The 14,251-nt window shown below is 39.3% G+C and overlaps 1 protein-coding gene across 3 annotated transcripts in view; it reads right to left on the minus strand.

Moving 5' to 3' along the window:
* Positions 1-14,251, minus strand: part of IL1RAPL2 (interleukin 1 receptor accessory protein like 2) — a 377,416-nt gene that overhangs the window by 177,259 nt on the left and 185,906 nt on the right. For all 3 annotated transcript variants that reach the window (XM_071569169.1, XM_071569167.1, XM_071569170.1), the window contains exon 3: positions 3,180-3,453. In XM_071569169.1, the coding sequence (XP_071425270.1) occupies positions 3,180-3,453 (274 nt within the window). The remainder of the gene's footprint in view (positions 1-3,179; positions 3,454-14,251) is intronic.

Consider the following 14,251-nt stretch of genomic DNA (forward strand, 5'->3'; position numbering starts at 1 on the left):
CCCCTTAATATATTACAGCCATGCTTAACACTGGAGAAAAATAACACACTTGGCATAAGAGTGTCAGCTCAATGCCAAGATGTATAGTGAGAAAGGAAAAGCAGGCCTGAATGTAACAATAACTTCCTTCCATTATACAAATGTCCCCACACCTGTCCATGCAATCACATCTAATTCGTTAATAAAGGAGAGGCAACATTTAAATTATGGTATCAGACCTTTTCAGCCTGGAGAAGCAACCACTTATTATGGCTGCTCTAATACCTCTTAATTTTACTCAGTATTACAGACTGTTTTACACAACAGACATTGCAATTATTGAAAAGAAAATATTGTATAAGAAAGAATTCGCTGACACAATTAATTTGTACTCATCTCCAAATCACTGTTATATCAGCCAATCCTTCACCTGCTTATACCCACCCTTTTCAAGTGACTTCTGAAAAATTCCTTCCAATGCTTCATTAATACTCATACCTTGATCCTACAAGCACATGTGAGCAACCAGATAACACAGCTTCTTGAAAAACAGGTCTGGGGTTTTTTCAGAATTCTGAAGACATTCAACAAATAAGAAATTCAGTAAAAAGTGCAGATGACATTTTCTCCACACAGTTTTCTTATTTGTCACATAGTGTTGACTGGGAAAAAAGTAACAAGCTGGGGGAGAGCTCTCTCACTATTGCCTGTGATATCCTTTCCACTGAAAAGCTGTGGTGCTCAATCCCCTTCTATCAGAGAAGATCTTCACAGCTTGAGACTGTCCTCTCTTTCAAGCCATAAACTTTCTCTGGGACAAGGAACCCTTGTCTCCACTTTGTGTTAGCACCACATCCAAGCATCTCACTTGGCACCCTTTTCTAAAGACAAGTACAAACAACAGACAGAGCAGTTCTAAGGTAAGAGACTTGAAGTGGTGGAACTCAGCCCAGCCTGGCCACTGGGATATTCAAATGTGGGATTTCACCCTTAGGACAGCACAGGGAATTGCACCAGGGCTGCACCCATCCTTGGCGAGTGGCTGGAGAGACATCAATTTACAATTGAACTGCTCCTGATTTTCACTTAGAGAACCTAAATGAAAATGTCTTTCTTGAGAAAAACTTCAGAAGTTTTACATTTGCCTTGAACCAAAAGCATTTTCCTCCCCAATTTTTTTCTTTCAGCTACCAAACCAAAAGATTCAACTATACATGCAACCCTAAACCACTGTTGCACACTGATGGACACAGTCACCTCTTCTTTTCCACTGCATCAAGTTCTATCTACCAGTCTTGTTCATTCAGTCTACAAAAGACAGCATTTGTAACAGAAATTGTTAATGCTTCTAGCAAATAAAATCATATTCTAAAATTACTGCTTTAATTTGTGACCTCTTAATTCTCATAAAGCAGGTGATCCTGGTTAATGACTAAAACGCAAACATCTGCTTATCCCCCTGCAAAAAAAGTGGATTAATAAAGCTGAAATTACACAGTTAATGGTGTGGATAGACTACCACAAAAGTGTGATCACATTTCAGAACATTACATCTAGCTCAATTTTAATGAAATTAAAATCAATTACTATTGCTATTTCCTCAGCTATTTTAAGTCACCTAAGGTTTCATAAACAGTAACAACAAGGATACATTACCCCATTTTTGGAAGAAAAAATTAATTCAGTAAAGGAAGAAATACAGTCTTTTATCTGTAACCACTACATATAATATTCTGCACTCTGACATAAATCTGAAAAAGGCAAAAATATCTGTAATTATATAAGAAAGTTCTAGTCAAAGCAGGGAAACTGCATAACTGATAAGATCTTGTTGCTGTATAATGCCTTCCAAGAAGCATGTCATATAGTTTTTAGCTGAAAGTGAGGAGAAGCCATGAATTATTCAAGAACTTGCCCATTTGTTACCAAAACTACTTTGTCATGTAAATGAGCAGTTTTGAAATTTCCCAGAAAAAAGCATGTCCCAGAATTTGATCCAAGATCAATTCTTCATTGTTCACAAAGGATTTGCATTAAAATTTCTTAGAGTATTAAACTAGTAACTTGATTATCACAATGACTTCTTATGAAAAAAGTACAGCTCCCTTGAAACGTAAGTGACCATCTTCCCATAACATTCCAAATCAGGGAATTCACATTTACACCCAACCTGTGACAGAGCAGCTACTAAAAGAGTAACTACCTCCAAAGGCAGCAACACAGACTGAGTGGTGAGTTTTGAAGATATTTAAGCTGGATGTTGGTGCCCAGTACAAACCACCAGGCCCCACGGCACAATCTTTGATTTTAGTAACATTCCTCAGGATCAAAATGGTCTGAGCAGCTGAGACGAGGCAGCAACTAGCAGAGATGGAGAGAGCAAATTCTGGGTTCTGAACAGTGTTGTTATTTTGCTGCAATATTTGATACTAAATTCATCAAGCGTACCTAATTTCAGCATGGAACAGTGGAGAAGGACGAAGCAAGCTTCATACTCTGAAACTAAGTAGTTTAAAACCAAATCATATAAAGTATCTGTAAACGCCTTTTAATTCAGAATTGGATCATTTAAGGAATATTTATTCATTCATTCTTAAAGAATTCTCCTTTTTTTATCTTCTCATTTTAGCATAGAGCTGACATCAACATTCACATGATGGAAATCACGAGCTCCAGTACATGTTTAATTTAAGGCTCATCCAACAGCTCCAAAATACTTCTGAGACATGCATTTCGGTGCCTTACCAAATGAGGTCTGCTTAAATTTATGACAAATCATAACTGTATATTAAAATACACATTTCTTCAAAACCAGACAGAACTCTAACTCCCCATGGCCTAACCCCATCACAATAATTCAAACTGTAATTTTGAAACAGAACATTACTTAACCAAAATACTTCATGATTTAAGAAGTATCAGGCTCTGAAGGTTTATGGCAAATTGAGAATTTGCAAATGTTGGACTTAAAAATAAGAAGTAATGAAGTGAAAGTACATTAATTATAGCTATTGGACAAGGTAACTATAATTATTCGGGAATCTAATTTTGAGACAAAGCATTATGTGACGTAAGTAATTATGAGAATAAAAAATGACTATGAATTAACTGAATGAATATCTCGATCCTGATATCCAAAATAAAACAACTCTTTTAACCAAGACAATCCATACATTCTTAGATTTTAACACAATACCCACCTTAGAACACACGTGTAGAAACCACTGTCTTGCACCTCAACCGAGTGAAACCATATGGAATCTTCATCCTTGCTCATTCTAACTTCAGAAAATATAATGGGTTCTTCTAAATCTCCTTTGTTTTTGTACCACATAAGCCTAAGACCTGTGCTTTGGGCCATGCTATAATTAGTTCTGATATAGCTGTAGAAAAGGGCACATTTCACTCGGACTGGTTCACCTGCCAAAGCCATGTATGTCTTGAGATCCACTGACCAGTCAATGCAACCATCAACTGAAAGCAAAACAATAATAAAGAAATATTAGACACGGATACATTTTTCAATATCATGAAAGGAAGCTTGTGAAATACAAAGCAATACATTAAAAGAACCTTTGTTTTATGGCAATATGAAAAATATAAAGCAGCTATAGCCAGTTAGGGTTTCATACACCTTTTTTTGCAACATGTAACTGCAAATTTGCAGGCAATAAATAGAACCTGTTCAACTTCACTTCTTCAGAACACCATTACTTTCACCCCAAAACATTAATTTTTTATTAAACAAACCAAATGTTTCACCTTAACTACTTGCCTCTGTAAACCAGTTTTGAAATTTTTAATTCCTTGTTGGAGGAAAATGTACATTGGCATCTGATGCCAATATTATCCCTTAAAACTTTTCCATCCACCTCTACTAATTATGCTATGCAAAAAAACCCCCAAATAACAGATGTGACATTTAAAATTTTCTTTTCAAGGCAGTTCCACAAGCTTCTAATTTTTCTACAGCCTACTCACACTGTGGAGATGTGTATTACATACAACAGGATACAATTACAACTTACCACCTGTGTAATCAAGCTTAATACAGGAGTTGTACATCAAGAAAAGAAATTTTTGATGTTCTGTTTAGCAAAAACTTCTGAAACGCTTTTCTTGGTATTTCACTTTTAAAATTAACATGTCAGCCAGTTTAATAAAAGATTACTTCTGCCTACAATTTTTTCTCCCACTATTATTATTATCTTAGTTACAATATAATCGCAGAACACGAATGCATCTCAACGTGTAGCTCCCCCCTTACATATCAGAGACCTCATTCCAACTTTTTCATTGTTAGAAAAAGTAAGTTTGAAAGTCAGCCAAGAATATAAACAAAGAAAAGGAATGCCAATGCAGATCATCAATAGGCAAACACATTAACTGAAATTAATAGATGGTTAAATATGTAGTTTTTAGAATTTATTTATCATACCAGGTACTAGTAAGTGGAATATCTTTACTCTCAATGCAGATCCTGCAAATTCAACCAAGTAACAACTCAAGTTGCCTCTTCTGCAGTTACAATAATAATTCTCTAACTATAAATTTTGGATATCCTGACACACTCATCATTTTATATACACCTTCAATAGCATTCACTCATCAAGTGATTTTTTTAACTTACTTCCTAAAAAAATGCAGTGAGCCAAAATTTCTACACGTGGTGGAATATCAGCTCTGGTCCTTTTTTGTAGTGGCTTTTCCAGCCTTTAAATTATGTCTGACATCTTTTCAGGCGTCTCTTCAATCGCTCAAAAGTAACCGTGATAAATTGAAGGTTTCAATTTTCCCATTGCAGTAAATCAGCTTTTAACTGTACTGTGATCCCATGAGCCATGCACCTGAACCGTATCTTAAACCCGTTGACACTGACCACTTTCATACTTTTCTGATACATAACTTCCTCAGAATGTCTTGTTACAAAACACATTATACTTCTAAAAAACACCCAAAACTAACATAAGCTCAGGAGGGAAGGGAAACCCAATACTCAAACTTATGTTTTTTATGTACCCACTGTCATGAGGACTTGGACAGGCAAAGAGACATCGTCCAACACCTTGACCCACAGTGTTACCTGTTCCTGACCCCACCCTGCCAGCAGGTGCAAACACAGCAGCTGGTTGTGCCAGCTGACTTCTTTCTTCGTCAAGAGAAGCCCCCAAACCAAACTCCACCTGAAGTCATGAACACACAGTTTCAGTTAACTTCAATTTTAATTTCCATTGTCGTTTTGATGAAAACATCCCGCTGATTTAAATTAAAATTCATTGCTTCTTGGTTTTAACAGCTGCTGTTAATGACATCAACTGAAGGGCCGTCAGCAATTTACTGACTTTACTTTTCCTCGCTGCTGCAGCATCACTGCTTCCTCTGTGTTCTCCCTCTCACACTTAGTGCCATACACAACAGGACAAGTTTGGATAAAAATTACTTGAAAATTCTGCAGAGAAGTATTTGCTCTCAGTGCATTCCCTCCAGGTTTATAACATCCTTCCCTGTGACCAAGGCTGCACACTGTAACTTGAACATGCCCTTGCCAGGACCCCAGGAAACACTGCACTGGTCTCTCTCTGCATCACTGTTACACAGACACAGGCAAGCAGCAGCAGAGCTGGAAAAGAGCCCAGTTCTCCCTGTCCTACAACCCCATCCAACCCACTTTTTCACCCACCATGAATTATTTTATATAGTGGACTGACGGCTTTTACATCAAGCAGGTATCATTGTACTCCATACGGAGCTTCCTCACAAAAGCTCTGTGCTTTTTATAAGCTCTGCTCTTTAGACTGGTGTGATTTGCAATTAAAGAGCAGTGCAGATCTCACAATCACCTTCTCTCAGTGAGGGATGTGAAAGGTAATGCTGAGCTCTCCAGATGGCTCATCCCTTGCTCTCCAGGACACACAGATATTCTCAAAGACATCCTTCCTCCAACACTTGAGCAAAGTCACAGAAGTCTAAGAAGGGGCTTAAGCTGAAATGAATAGAGGTGCCCAGAACTGGAATTTAGATCCAGACTAATTAATTCTGTCAATCTTCTTGTCAATTGAATCCTGTCATGTCATCTATTGCTTTCAAAGCTGTGCTGGTTCAGCAAAGAATAACTGACATTCAGACACACATGGAAGGCTTGGTGTCAAGCAGAATGGTGCCAGGTTTTCATTTATTTCACAGAGCAGAGCCACAATTAGAGGAGTTATGGAGTTGGGTACTGATCCAATATGAAAATCCAGCTCTGGAAACTGAAAATGCCTGTTTCCAGTAAAATTTCACCCACATCCACACCAAACAACTTGTCAAAGCACAGTACAGCTCAAATGAACACTAATCATCCTTCAGTGTCATTCAATCTGTCTCATCTTCCACTTTCATTTGAAAACTTCTTCTCCCTTCTAGTGTGCACTTTTCCAGTTTTATTTTCAAAAATTAAGCTATTGAAGGACATGAAGCACAGTGAAAAAGATGAAACACATTTGAAAGATAATTTACAACCAGGTCACTAGGCTGGCTAAAACCCTTCCCTAGGTGCCCCCAGAGGAGAACAAGGCAGTGCTGCTGGTGCTTCACTGGCCACTGGCAGCGCTCCTGTGGGGGCACTGGACACGAAGACCTGATTCCAGCACAGCACCTGCATCTCGAAGAAGGAAAGAAAGAAAAGGAAATTTACACTGGAGACCTTTTTCCCATTACCAGCATCCAAGTGGAAGAATTTGAGCAACCCACAGTGAGGCTGACCCAACACAGAGAGTGCAGCAGAGGGAAAGGTGCAGGCGGGCTGTGCCTGCCCATCGCCCCTGCCTGCCCTGCCTGCCCCCCTGCAACAGCTCGCTCCCTGCAGCATGTCAGGAGGTGGTAATTACAGAGAGGAGAGCACACAGGGAAGGGAGCAACCGTTCATTACAGGGTTGATGACATCTGCAGAGGGGAGAAGTCTCACAGAGCGCCTTGACTAAATCTTAATTATCGAAGAAAGATTAATCAAACAGAAGACGACTTTTTCCCCCTGCCCTTTTTTTTCTTTTTAAATACACAGTTAAGAATGTTTCCTCTTATGAAGCTGTAGGGGCTAAAATCTAGGTCAGGCTCCCTGCACTCACATGGAAGCTGGAATTTTTCCTCTTGCTGTGCTGTCAGTCACTGGAGCGTGAGCATTGTTAGATTCGTTTGGAGTATTCTCCAAGCTGTCATTACAAATGACTGGAGTTGCTTAGGTGGAGTTCAGCACTCCATTATCCAGAACAAAGTTTGCTGCCATTTTTGTTGGGCTGGCTCTCAATATGTAATATAATCAGGGTGGTAAGAAGGGAAAAATAATAGCATTAGAGAGAGAGAGACACTACGTAATAAATGTTTATACAGCATATCCCTGTTACCCTATAATCACCTGAAGCACCTGACTGAAAGCCCATTCAAATTAAATCCTATATATTGTAGGTATACTTTAGACACTTTCACTAATATTTAAACATTTTTTTTTTAAATTTGGAGCACTGAGAGGATATGAAAAAAACTGTCCCACTTTTAGCCCAGGTTCCTGAGATAAACAGGTTTGCCCATCAGTGTCCCCACTCCCTTACCATAATTTCTGCCTCAACTCACTAAATGCCACCCTATTGTGTAGAACATGAAAGTGTTCAGGCACACGAGAGCCCTACATGGGTGCAGGAGAGAGTCCCAGTGTGTCTCCCATGGGCTGGGAAGGACAGCAGCAGTGAATGACAGTGGAGCCCCACTGCACTCATCCCAGTTATCTGTCCAGAATAATGCAATCAGAGGACTGAACTGAAAATGAAGGTTTCAACGTTATTAAACGAATTATAGATTAAGTTGGCTGACAATAAGTTACTGTACTTTTCTGTCAACAATCACCCAAAGTGTGTACTGCATCTTTTTCCTCCATATTTCCTGGTAATTTCCTATTATTCTTATTTTAAATAAATCTCACTGTCTAGGGAGTCTAGATGCATTTTAACATGAACCATAATAATTTATGAGCAATTATAGAGGAGCATGTACATAGTCTCTGAGTAATTTGTCTTTCTGATTGCTGTCATATAAATAATTTTTTGCATTGCGAATCTGCCTGTTAGAATTTTTGTAGGGATTTTTCACCTACAGCAATTTATATCATGACATTGTTAAACATGTTTGCCTACCTTGTTACCTGAGAATCTCATTTTAAATTGAAATCATCTAAAATAAATAATTAAAAAATAATACACTAGCTAACGCATTAAATTTATTGCTCCACAAAGCAAGCAATGCTTGTGACTGTAGGTACATAGTCAGAAATACAACCACCATTCCTCTAATACAAGAGTTATATTTTTATGTATATATTAGCTGTAGAACAGCAGAGTTCAGGAACCGATATCCATCATGCTTGGGGTTTGCAGACATGTAGCAATGATAGATGCACTCCATTAAGGATGTCCAAAGAGGGATGCAAATTTTTTAGATTCTTAAAGGAGAGAAATCAGTTACAGACCGTGAATTTTTGGCAACCTGGTATTTTCAGATCTTGATTCTGGAGAAGAGGGAACACATACTGCATTTGAGCAAACACAGCAAAGCCTTTAACAGCTTTGTCTGGCTGTGATCTTCACAAGGGTCAGGACGTTGGATCAGCATTGCCACAAATAATTGATTTCACATCTCTGGCTTTCTGGCTTTCTGGCTGTGCCATGCTAATGCTGCCATGGTGCTTGCAGAGCCCTGCCAGCATCTCATATCGTCTGGCACTGCCACGTGAGACCTGACTATCAGCAGAGCCCCAGTGCGTGGTCCCCTGCTCCTCACATCATGAGGAGCACCTGAAAAATTGACAGCAACCACTCCCTTGGAGTGCTCTTTAAATACTCCAATGTTCAGAGACACGTTTGCTGGGCAGGGAACACATTTCAAATAAAACAGTCTATTGACCACTTTGCTCACTCTTCAAAATAATGGATGTCACCTCTGAAGCAGAGTAAGCTCTTTGTGTGTGGAGCTCCCCAGCTTCACTGACCTACCAGACTGGATGGCCAAAGGAACTTGTAGCTACTAGTAAAAATCCACTCTAACTACAGACATTTGAGCTGGTATGTCTGACAGGGAGACCAAGCTCCCAGTTTTACAGGGGCAAAGGAGAAGTCCACGCTGGCAGTTCTTCAGGAGGGAGTGGAGGGTGCCCTTCTCCAGCAGCAGAGGAGTGCTTGCAAATAGCAGGCAGCAAGGAAAGGAGGGAGAAGTTCAGGTAAAGTGTCTATCGTGTTTCTTTTCCGTGAGTCAAGGTTTTACCCTTCTTTGAGTCAAGTGGACCTTAGGTTTTGACTCTATGCTCAAGTTTTAAACCACATTTTAGAAAAAGTTCAAATAGTTGTCCCCTGAGAAATACAGTAAATCAAAAAATGTATCTGTTGCAGAAAAGATCACTTAGAAAACTCCCGACCTTGAGAAAAAACAAGTTTATCATGATCCAAGATGGGTGAATTTTGCCAAGCTTCTTCTACTACCCTTTTAACAACTCCAACTAATTCATTTCTATCACAGTACCATCTTGTTTCAGCAATAAACCAAGATTACATTGCTAAAGAAACACAACATCTAAGAGGAGGATCACTCATAGACTTTGTAGTTTCTCTGCTCTGATCTCTACTTTCTGATTTTTTTCTAGCAAGAAGTAGACCATTCAAACTTACTGGTGAAAAAGTTTGGGACTTTCAAGACATGGAAAAGTGTAAATATTCCAAAATTCCTAAACCTAGTAATGATGAGTGCAAAACAAAGGTCATTAGATTTAGCAACATGCGAATATTTCCCCAATCTGTGTCATAAGTAAGGAAAAATGCGTTTAGTTATCCTTATACATTACCTGATATTTTTCAAATTTTGATAAAAACTTCAAATTTCTCTAAGATGGACTAAGAGGTTTTTAAGACTTGTGCATGCTTCATTTTTTTAAGTAGCTTTTTTTTTTTTAAATCCACAGCTAAACAACCCAACTCAAATGTCAAATATTCCAGCCGAACACTCATCGTTTCCTTTGAGGTCAAACACACTGTAAATATATACTGCCAGAGGTTCAAATAACCACGGATTGCTCTGTCCTGAATTATGTATGCATATGGAGCCAGGAGCATTTTAGTCTTATATTGAAAATGCAAAAGAAAATATACTAGTAGATCACCAAAATTCTCTAGGGAGAGAAAAAACACTGAATAAAGTCTCAGCTTCCAGGAGTGATGGCATATTAATGAGGTCAAGACTTAGAAATTATACTTGAAGAAGAAAAATGCTGCAGCAGTGTCAGTAGAAGTGACTGGACAGCGGCATTTCAAGCTGTAGAACTTGTCAGAGCCAGCTTTTCAGGTGGCACCTTATCACAGGGGTTTTTGGTAATGCTTACTGATGGAGAGAAGAGCAAATCACAGCTGGCAGGTTAAGATTTTGCTGGAGACAGGGAGCTCTGAGACCCATTTTGCAAGGCAAAGGAAATCTCTGTTCTCATCATATCCTTTGCTATCTCTTCCAAGTCAGATGTTCCTGGAGACAGATGGAACCTGAAGTGCCCTTCCAAAGCTGTGTTCTTTGCGTTGAGCGAATCGCTCTGCTGAGCACAGAGAAAGAGGGCACTAAAGCAACTGATTAAAATGCAGCATATTTACCCTAAAAATGAGTGTTTGGTGACCTTGATCTACTAATCACTTCAGTATCTGGCAGATTTTTATAGAGCCTGTGTTGAAGTAAACAGTACAGAAATTGGAACTTTAAAAAGTGGCTTAGATTTAAATATTCAATATAATGCCTTGATTCTCCACAGCTGTCACCATGTTAGAAAACAATGCAAAAGGCACCTTGAAAACCAACAGCAGTAGAGCCAGAACATGAACAATAAAGAAATCATACTTCATGGCTTTATGTTTTCATATATTTTGTGAAGTCCCATACATGGGTTCAAGGGACATGTCGCCACCTGTCCTGACTTCTCAGCCCCTCTAGCACTGCCTGGCTCCTGCTCTTCCTGCCTCAGTTCCCTCCTGCAATGGGGCAACAGATTTGGAAGAGTTGCGGGGAAAGGTTACTGACAAAACTCCTGCCTCTGCCCAGGCTCCCTCTTTCCTCCACAGATGTAAAGCCAAGTGGATGATCTGCAGCAAACAAGGCAGCCAAACCACTAAACTTTACTTCTCGTATGAGGATGTCTAAATTCTCTACTTCTTCAAAGTCAGCCAGGAAATAACATGATTAAATTTGCACATCTCTCTTTTTTCTTTATCCAGCTAGGAAAGAAACATTATTTTAAGCAGAAAAAGTATGTTGGTCTGGATTGGAGGGGCCAGATCAGGTAATTGACACTACATCTGCTTCTTGGAGTGACAAGAAACAAAACTTTCCTGTTTCAATCCTAAAATTCAAATTCCATAAACGAACAACCAAGGCACCCAAAAAGTCAGTGGAAATACAGGTATGAACTCAAAGACTGTAAGTTAGCTCTTTAACGAGCTCTGAAACCTATCTGAACCCCAAATCTTGTTTTAACTTATTGCCCAGAAAAATCTAGTAAATAAAAATACTTCCATTTTCCAAGCTCCAGAAAGGGGGAAACCTAATCTTTTTCTAACATGTTGCACAATTAATAGTGCCATTTTTATTAGCTCTTTGGATTCCTGAGGGAATTAATGAATGATGGAAAAGCATAAAGAGAGATTTCCCAACATCTCTGATACTTCTTTGGTGTACAGCACTATCTTAAGATAAAGAAAAAAGAGTCAATGTCTAAGGGAGAATAGTAACTGCTACAAGTAACAAGTAAAACAGACTGAAAATATTTCATTACATTTATAAATAAAACCTTTATCCTAACAGCATGTCGGGTAAGGAGCAACACACTGGAAATACACTTTATACCTGAAGATAGATGCATTTAATATTTTAAGTCATGTTGACTATACACGAGCTCTTTAAGGACACTCTCCAAGATGGTTTTAATATTCTCCAGCCAAACACATTAACCAGAGAGACTTTCACACATTTCTGTTTTCATGTCTTTTGCACTATGCAAACTTTAGGAACAAAGCTGAATTCATCTCAATAAATGATGAGTCTCTTTTCATTAGTCCCTTTGAATAAAGTTATGAAGGTAAAGTAAATGGAAACTCGATCCCAGATCAGGCGGTTGCAGTCTCAAGTAATCACACGATTAGAAAACTCTATATCCACTGTTTGTTATTCCCAGAAGGGAGTTATAGGAAAGAACTGTGAATAATAAGAATTCAAAATGAAAGAGAATGAACCACTATTAACTTTCTAGTCTCTATGGAGAAGATGGACTGGTGTACATGCACAAGATTATTTAATTTTTTATCTGTTTTTCAAGTACGTGGACAGTTTGAATTGCATTATATGCTTTGAGGGCACAGTCCTCTTGAGTTTGGATTAGGTTAGGAAGACAGACTCCCTGTTGAATACCCCAGGCTAAATTCACTTCCTCCACGGTCTGCAGAGGGGAACCCCTGAGTGGCATACGTCTGCTCTAAGGGCTCTCACCACATCTCCCCTGTGGCAGAGGAAGACCACTCAACAGAAGAAGAGAGCAAGGAGACAGGAGAGTATCACACCCCACCACAAGAGGAAGGCAGGACAGAGTTATTCCTGTGGATGATTTCCATGGGATCAGTGCAAGGTTTCAGCAATTATTCACAAGGACATCTCAGCAGGGACATTTTTGATAGTCCAAATTTCTCACTTACTATGCCTGGCCCACGCAGCCAACCAGGCCATTGTGGCAGCTCTTTGAGCAGGAGCCCAGATTCCAGACTTCTAGGAGCCTCTTCCAACATACCTGACCCCATGATTTGGTCCTACCACCAACACAGCCCTTGCTGGTCACAATTTGCAGGCACATAAAAGGAGTCTTTCACACAAATATCCACAGCTGGATGCATTTGTGCTCTGCCCTACTTATTAATAATTTATTCTCTAGCTTACAAAGGCATAGCGCCGATCAGAAGATTATCAAATGCTTTACAAAACTAGTTCCCTATCTTAAATATAATTGGTAGAACAAATGTTTGGACCTCAGATATCTGAGAGTTACTGGATAAACACACTGCAATGTCTAAAAAATTAAAAAAAAAGAGAGAGAATGCACATTTTTTCAATCAGGACATGCACATGAACAGGAGGGAACAAGTCAAGTTCATGCGATTTTACTTGCAACAAATAATCAGCTTTGGTCATTTGCTTTGCCTCTACACATTTACCTTTGCATATCTAGACATACTTGCCATTCCTCCTGTTATCTGGCACAGATAATTTCAGCTGCAGTGAGCCAATTACCATTTCCACTTCCATGACAGGAGGACCTCTGTTTGAAAAGGTTGTGACCCATGCTCCAACCTAGGTTGTAATTCCTCCACTCATTTTAATTCATTATCTGCAGCAGAATTTAAATAGGAAACTCTCCTGACTGTGAAACACAACAAACTCCCTTTCAGTAAAATGAACATTCACAAATCAAAACAGTATTTGCTTTTATAGGACAACCATGAATAGAAGTGTTAGAGGGCTATTTGATTAAAATGTCTCTAAGTGGTGAATTATGAAGTGCTTTCAAAATGAGATATTTTTAAACAGTAAACATTGTTCTTAAGAATTGCTTCTATTTAAAATAAACAAACAGAATTATCCTTATTGAAAGCCATTATAATTCCATGTAAGAAAGAAAAATGAAAGATGATTGAAAAATGAGCCATTACAAGAGCTACCTGTGCTACAGACACATCTCTCTAGATAAAGCAGAAACTGGTGATGGAGAGCTGTGCTCTGTAACACAGCATTGCACATGTGCTTAGGAACACCTTTATATTTACACATACATTTTCTAAAAGCTGCCTATTTTAACATCATGCAGCACTGAATCCACTGGCAGCCTCACATCCCCCAGTTCTGCACCTCCAGTGAAAACAAGGGCTGATCCACTTCCATCTCTCACAGACCATGAAAAGGGGGCTGTGATGGCAGCCCTCCCTCCTCCCAACCATAATCTAACCCATGATCTGATTCCAACCCACTTCCAGACTGTGAGTGGTGGCCTTGAGCGAGCCCTGTCACCTGTACCATGACTCCCCATAGTCCACTCTCAGGCTCCTGCTCCTGGGTCCTCACCCCTCCCCAGTCCCAGCTCTGGTAATGGCCACTCCCTGGAGTAGAGAGGCTGTTCTGTCACCACCAGGACTGCATTTTCCCACATGGGCACATTCCTAGGGACTTCATCCTCTTT

The sequence above is a fragment of the Pithys albifrons genome, chromosome 14 (assembly GCF_047495875.1).
Source record: "Pithys albifrons albifrons isolate INPA30051 chromosome 14, PitAlb_v1, whole genome shotgun sequence".
NCBI classification, from domain to species: Eukaryota; Metazoa; Chordata; class Aves; order Passeriformes; family Thamnophilidae; genus Pithys; species Pithys albifrons.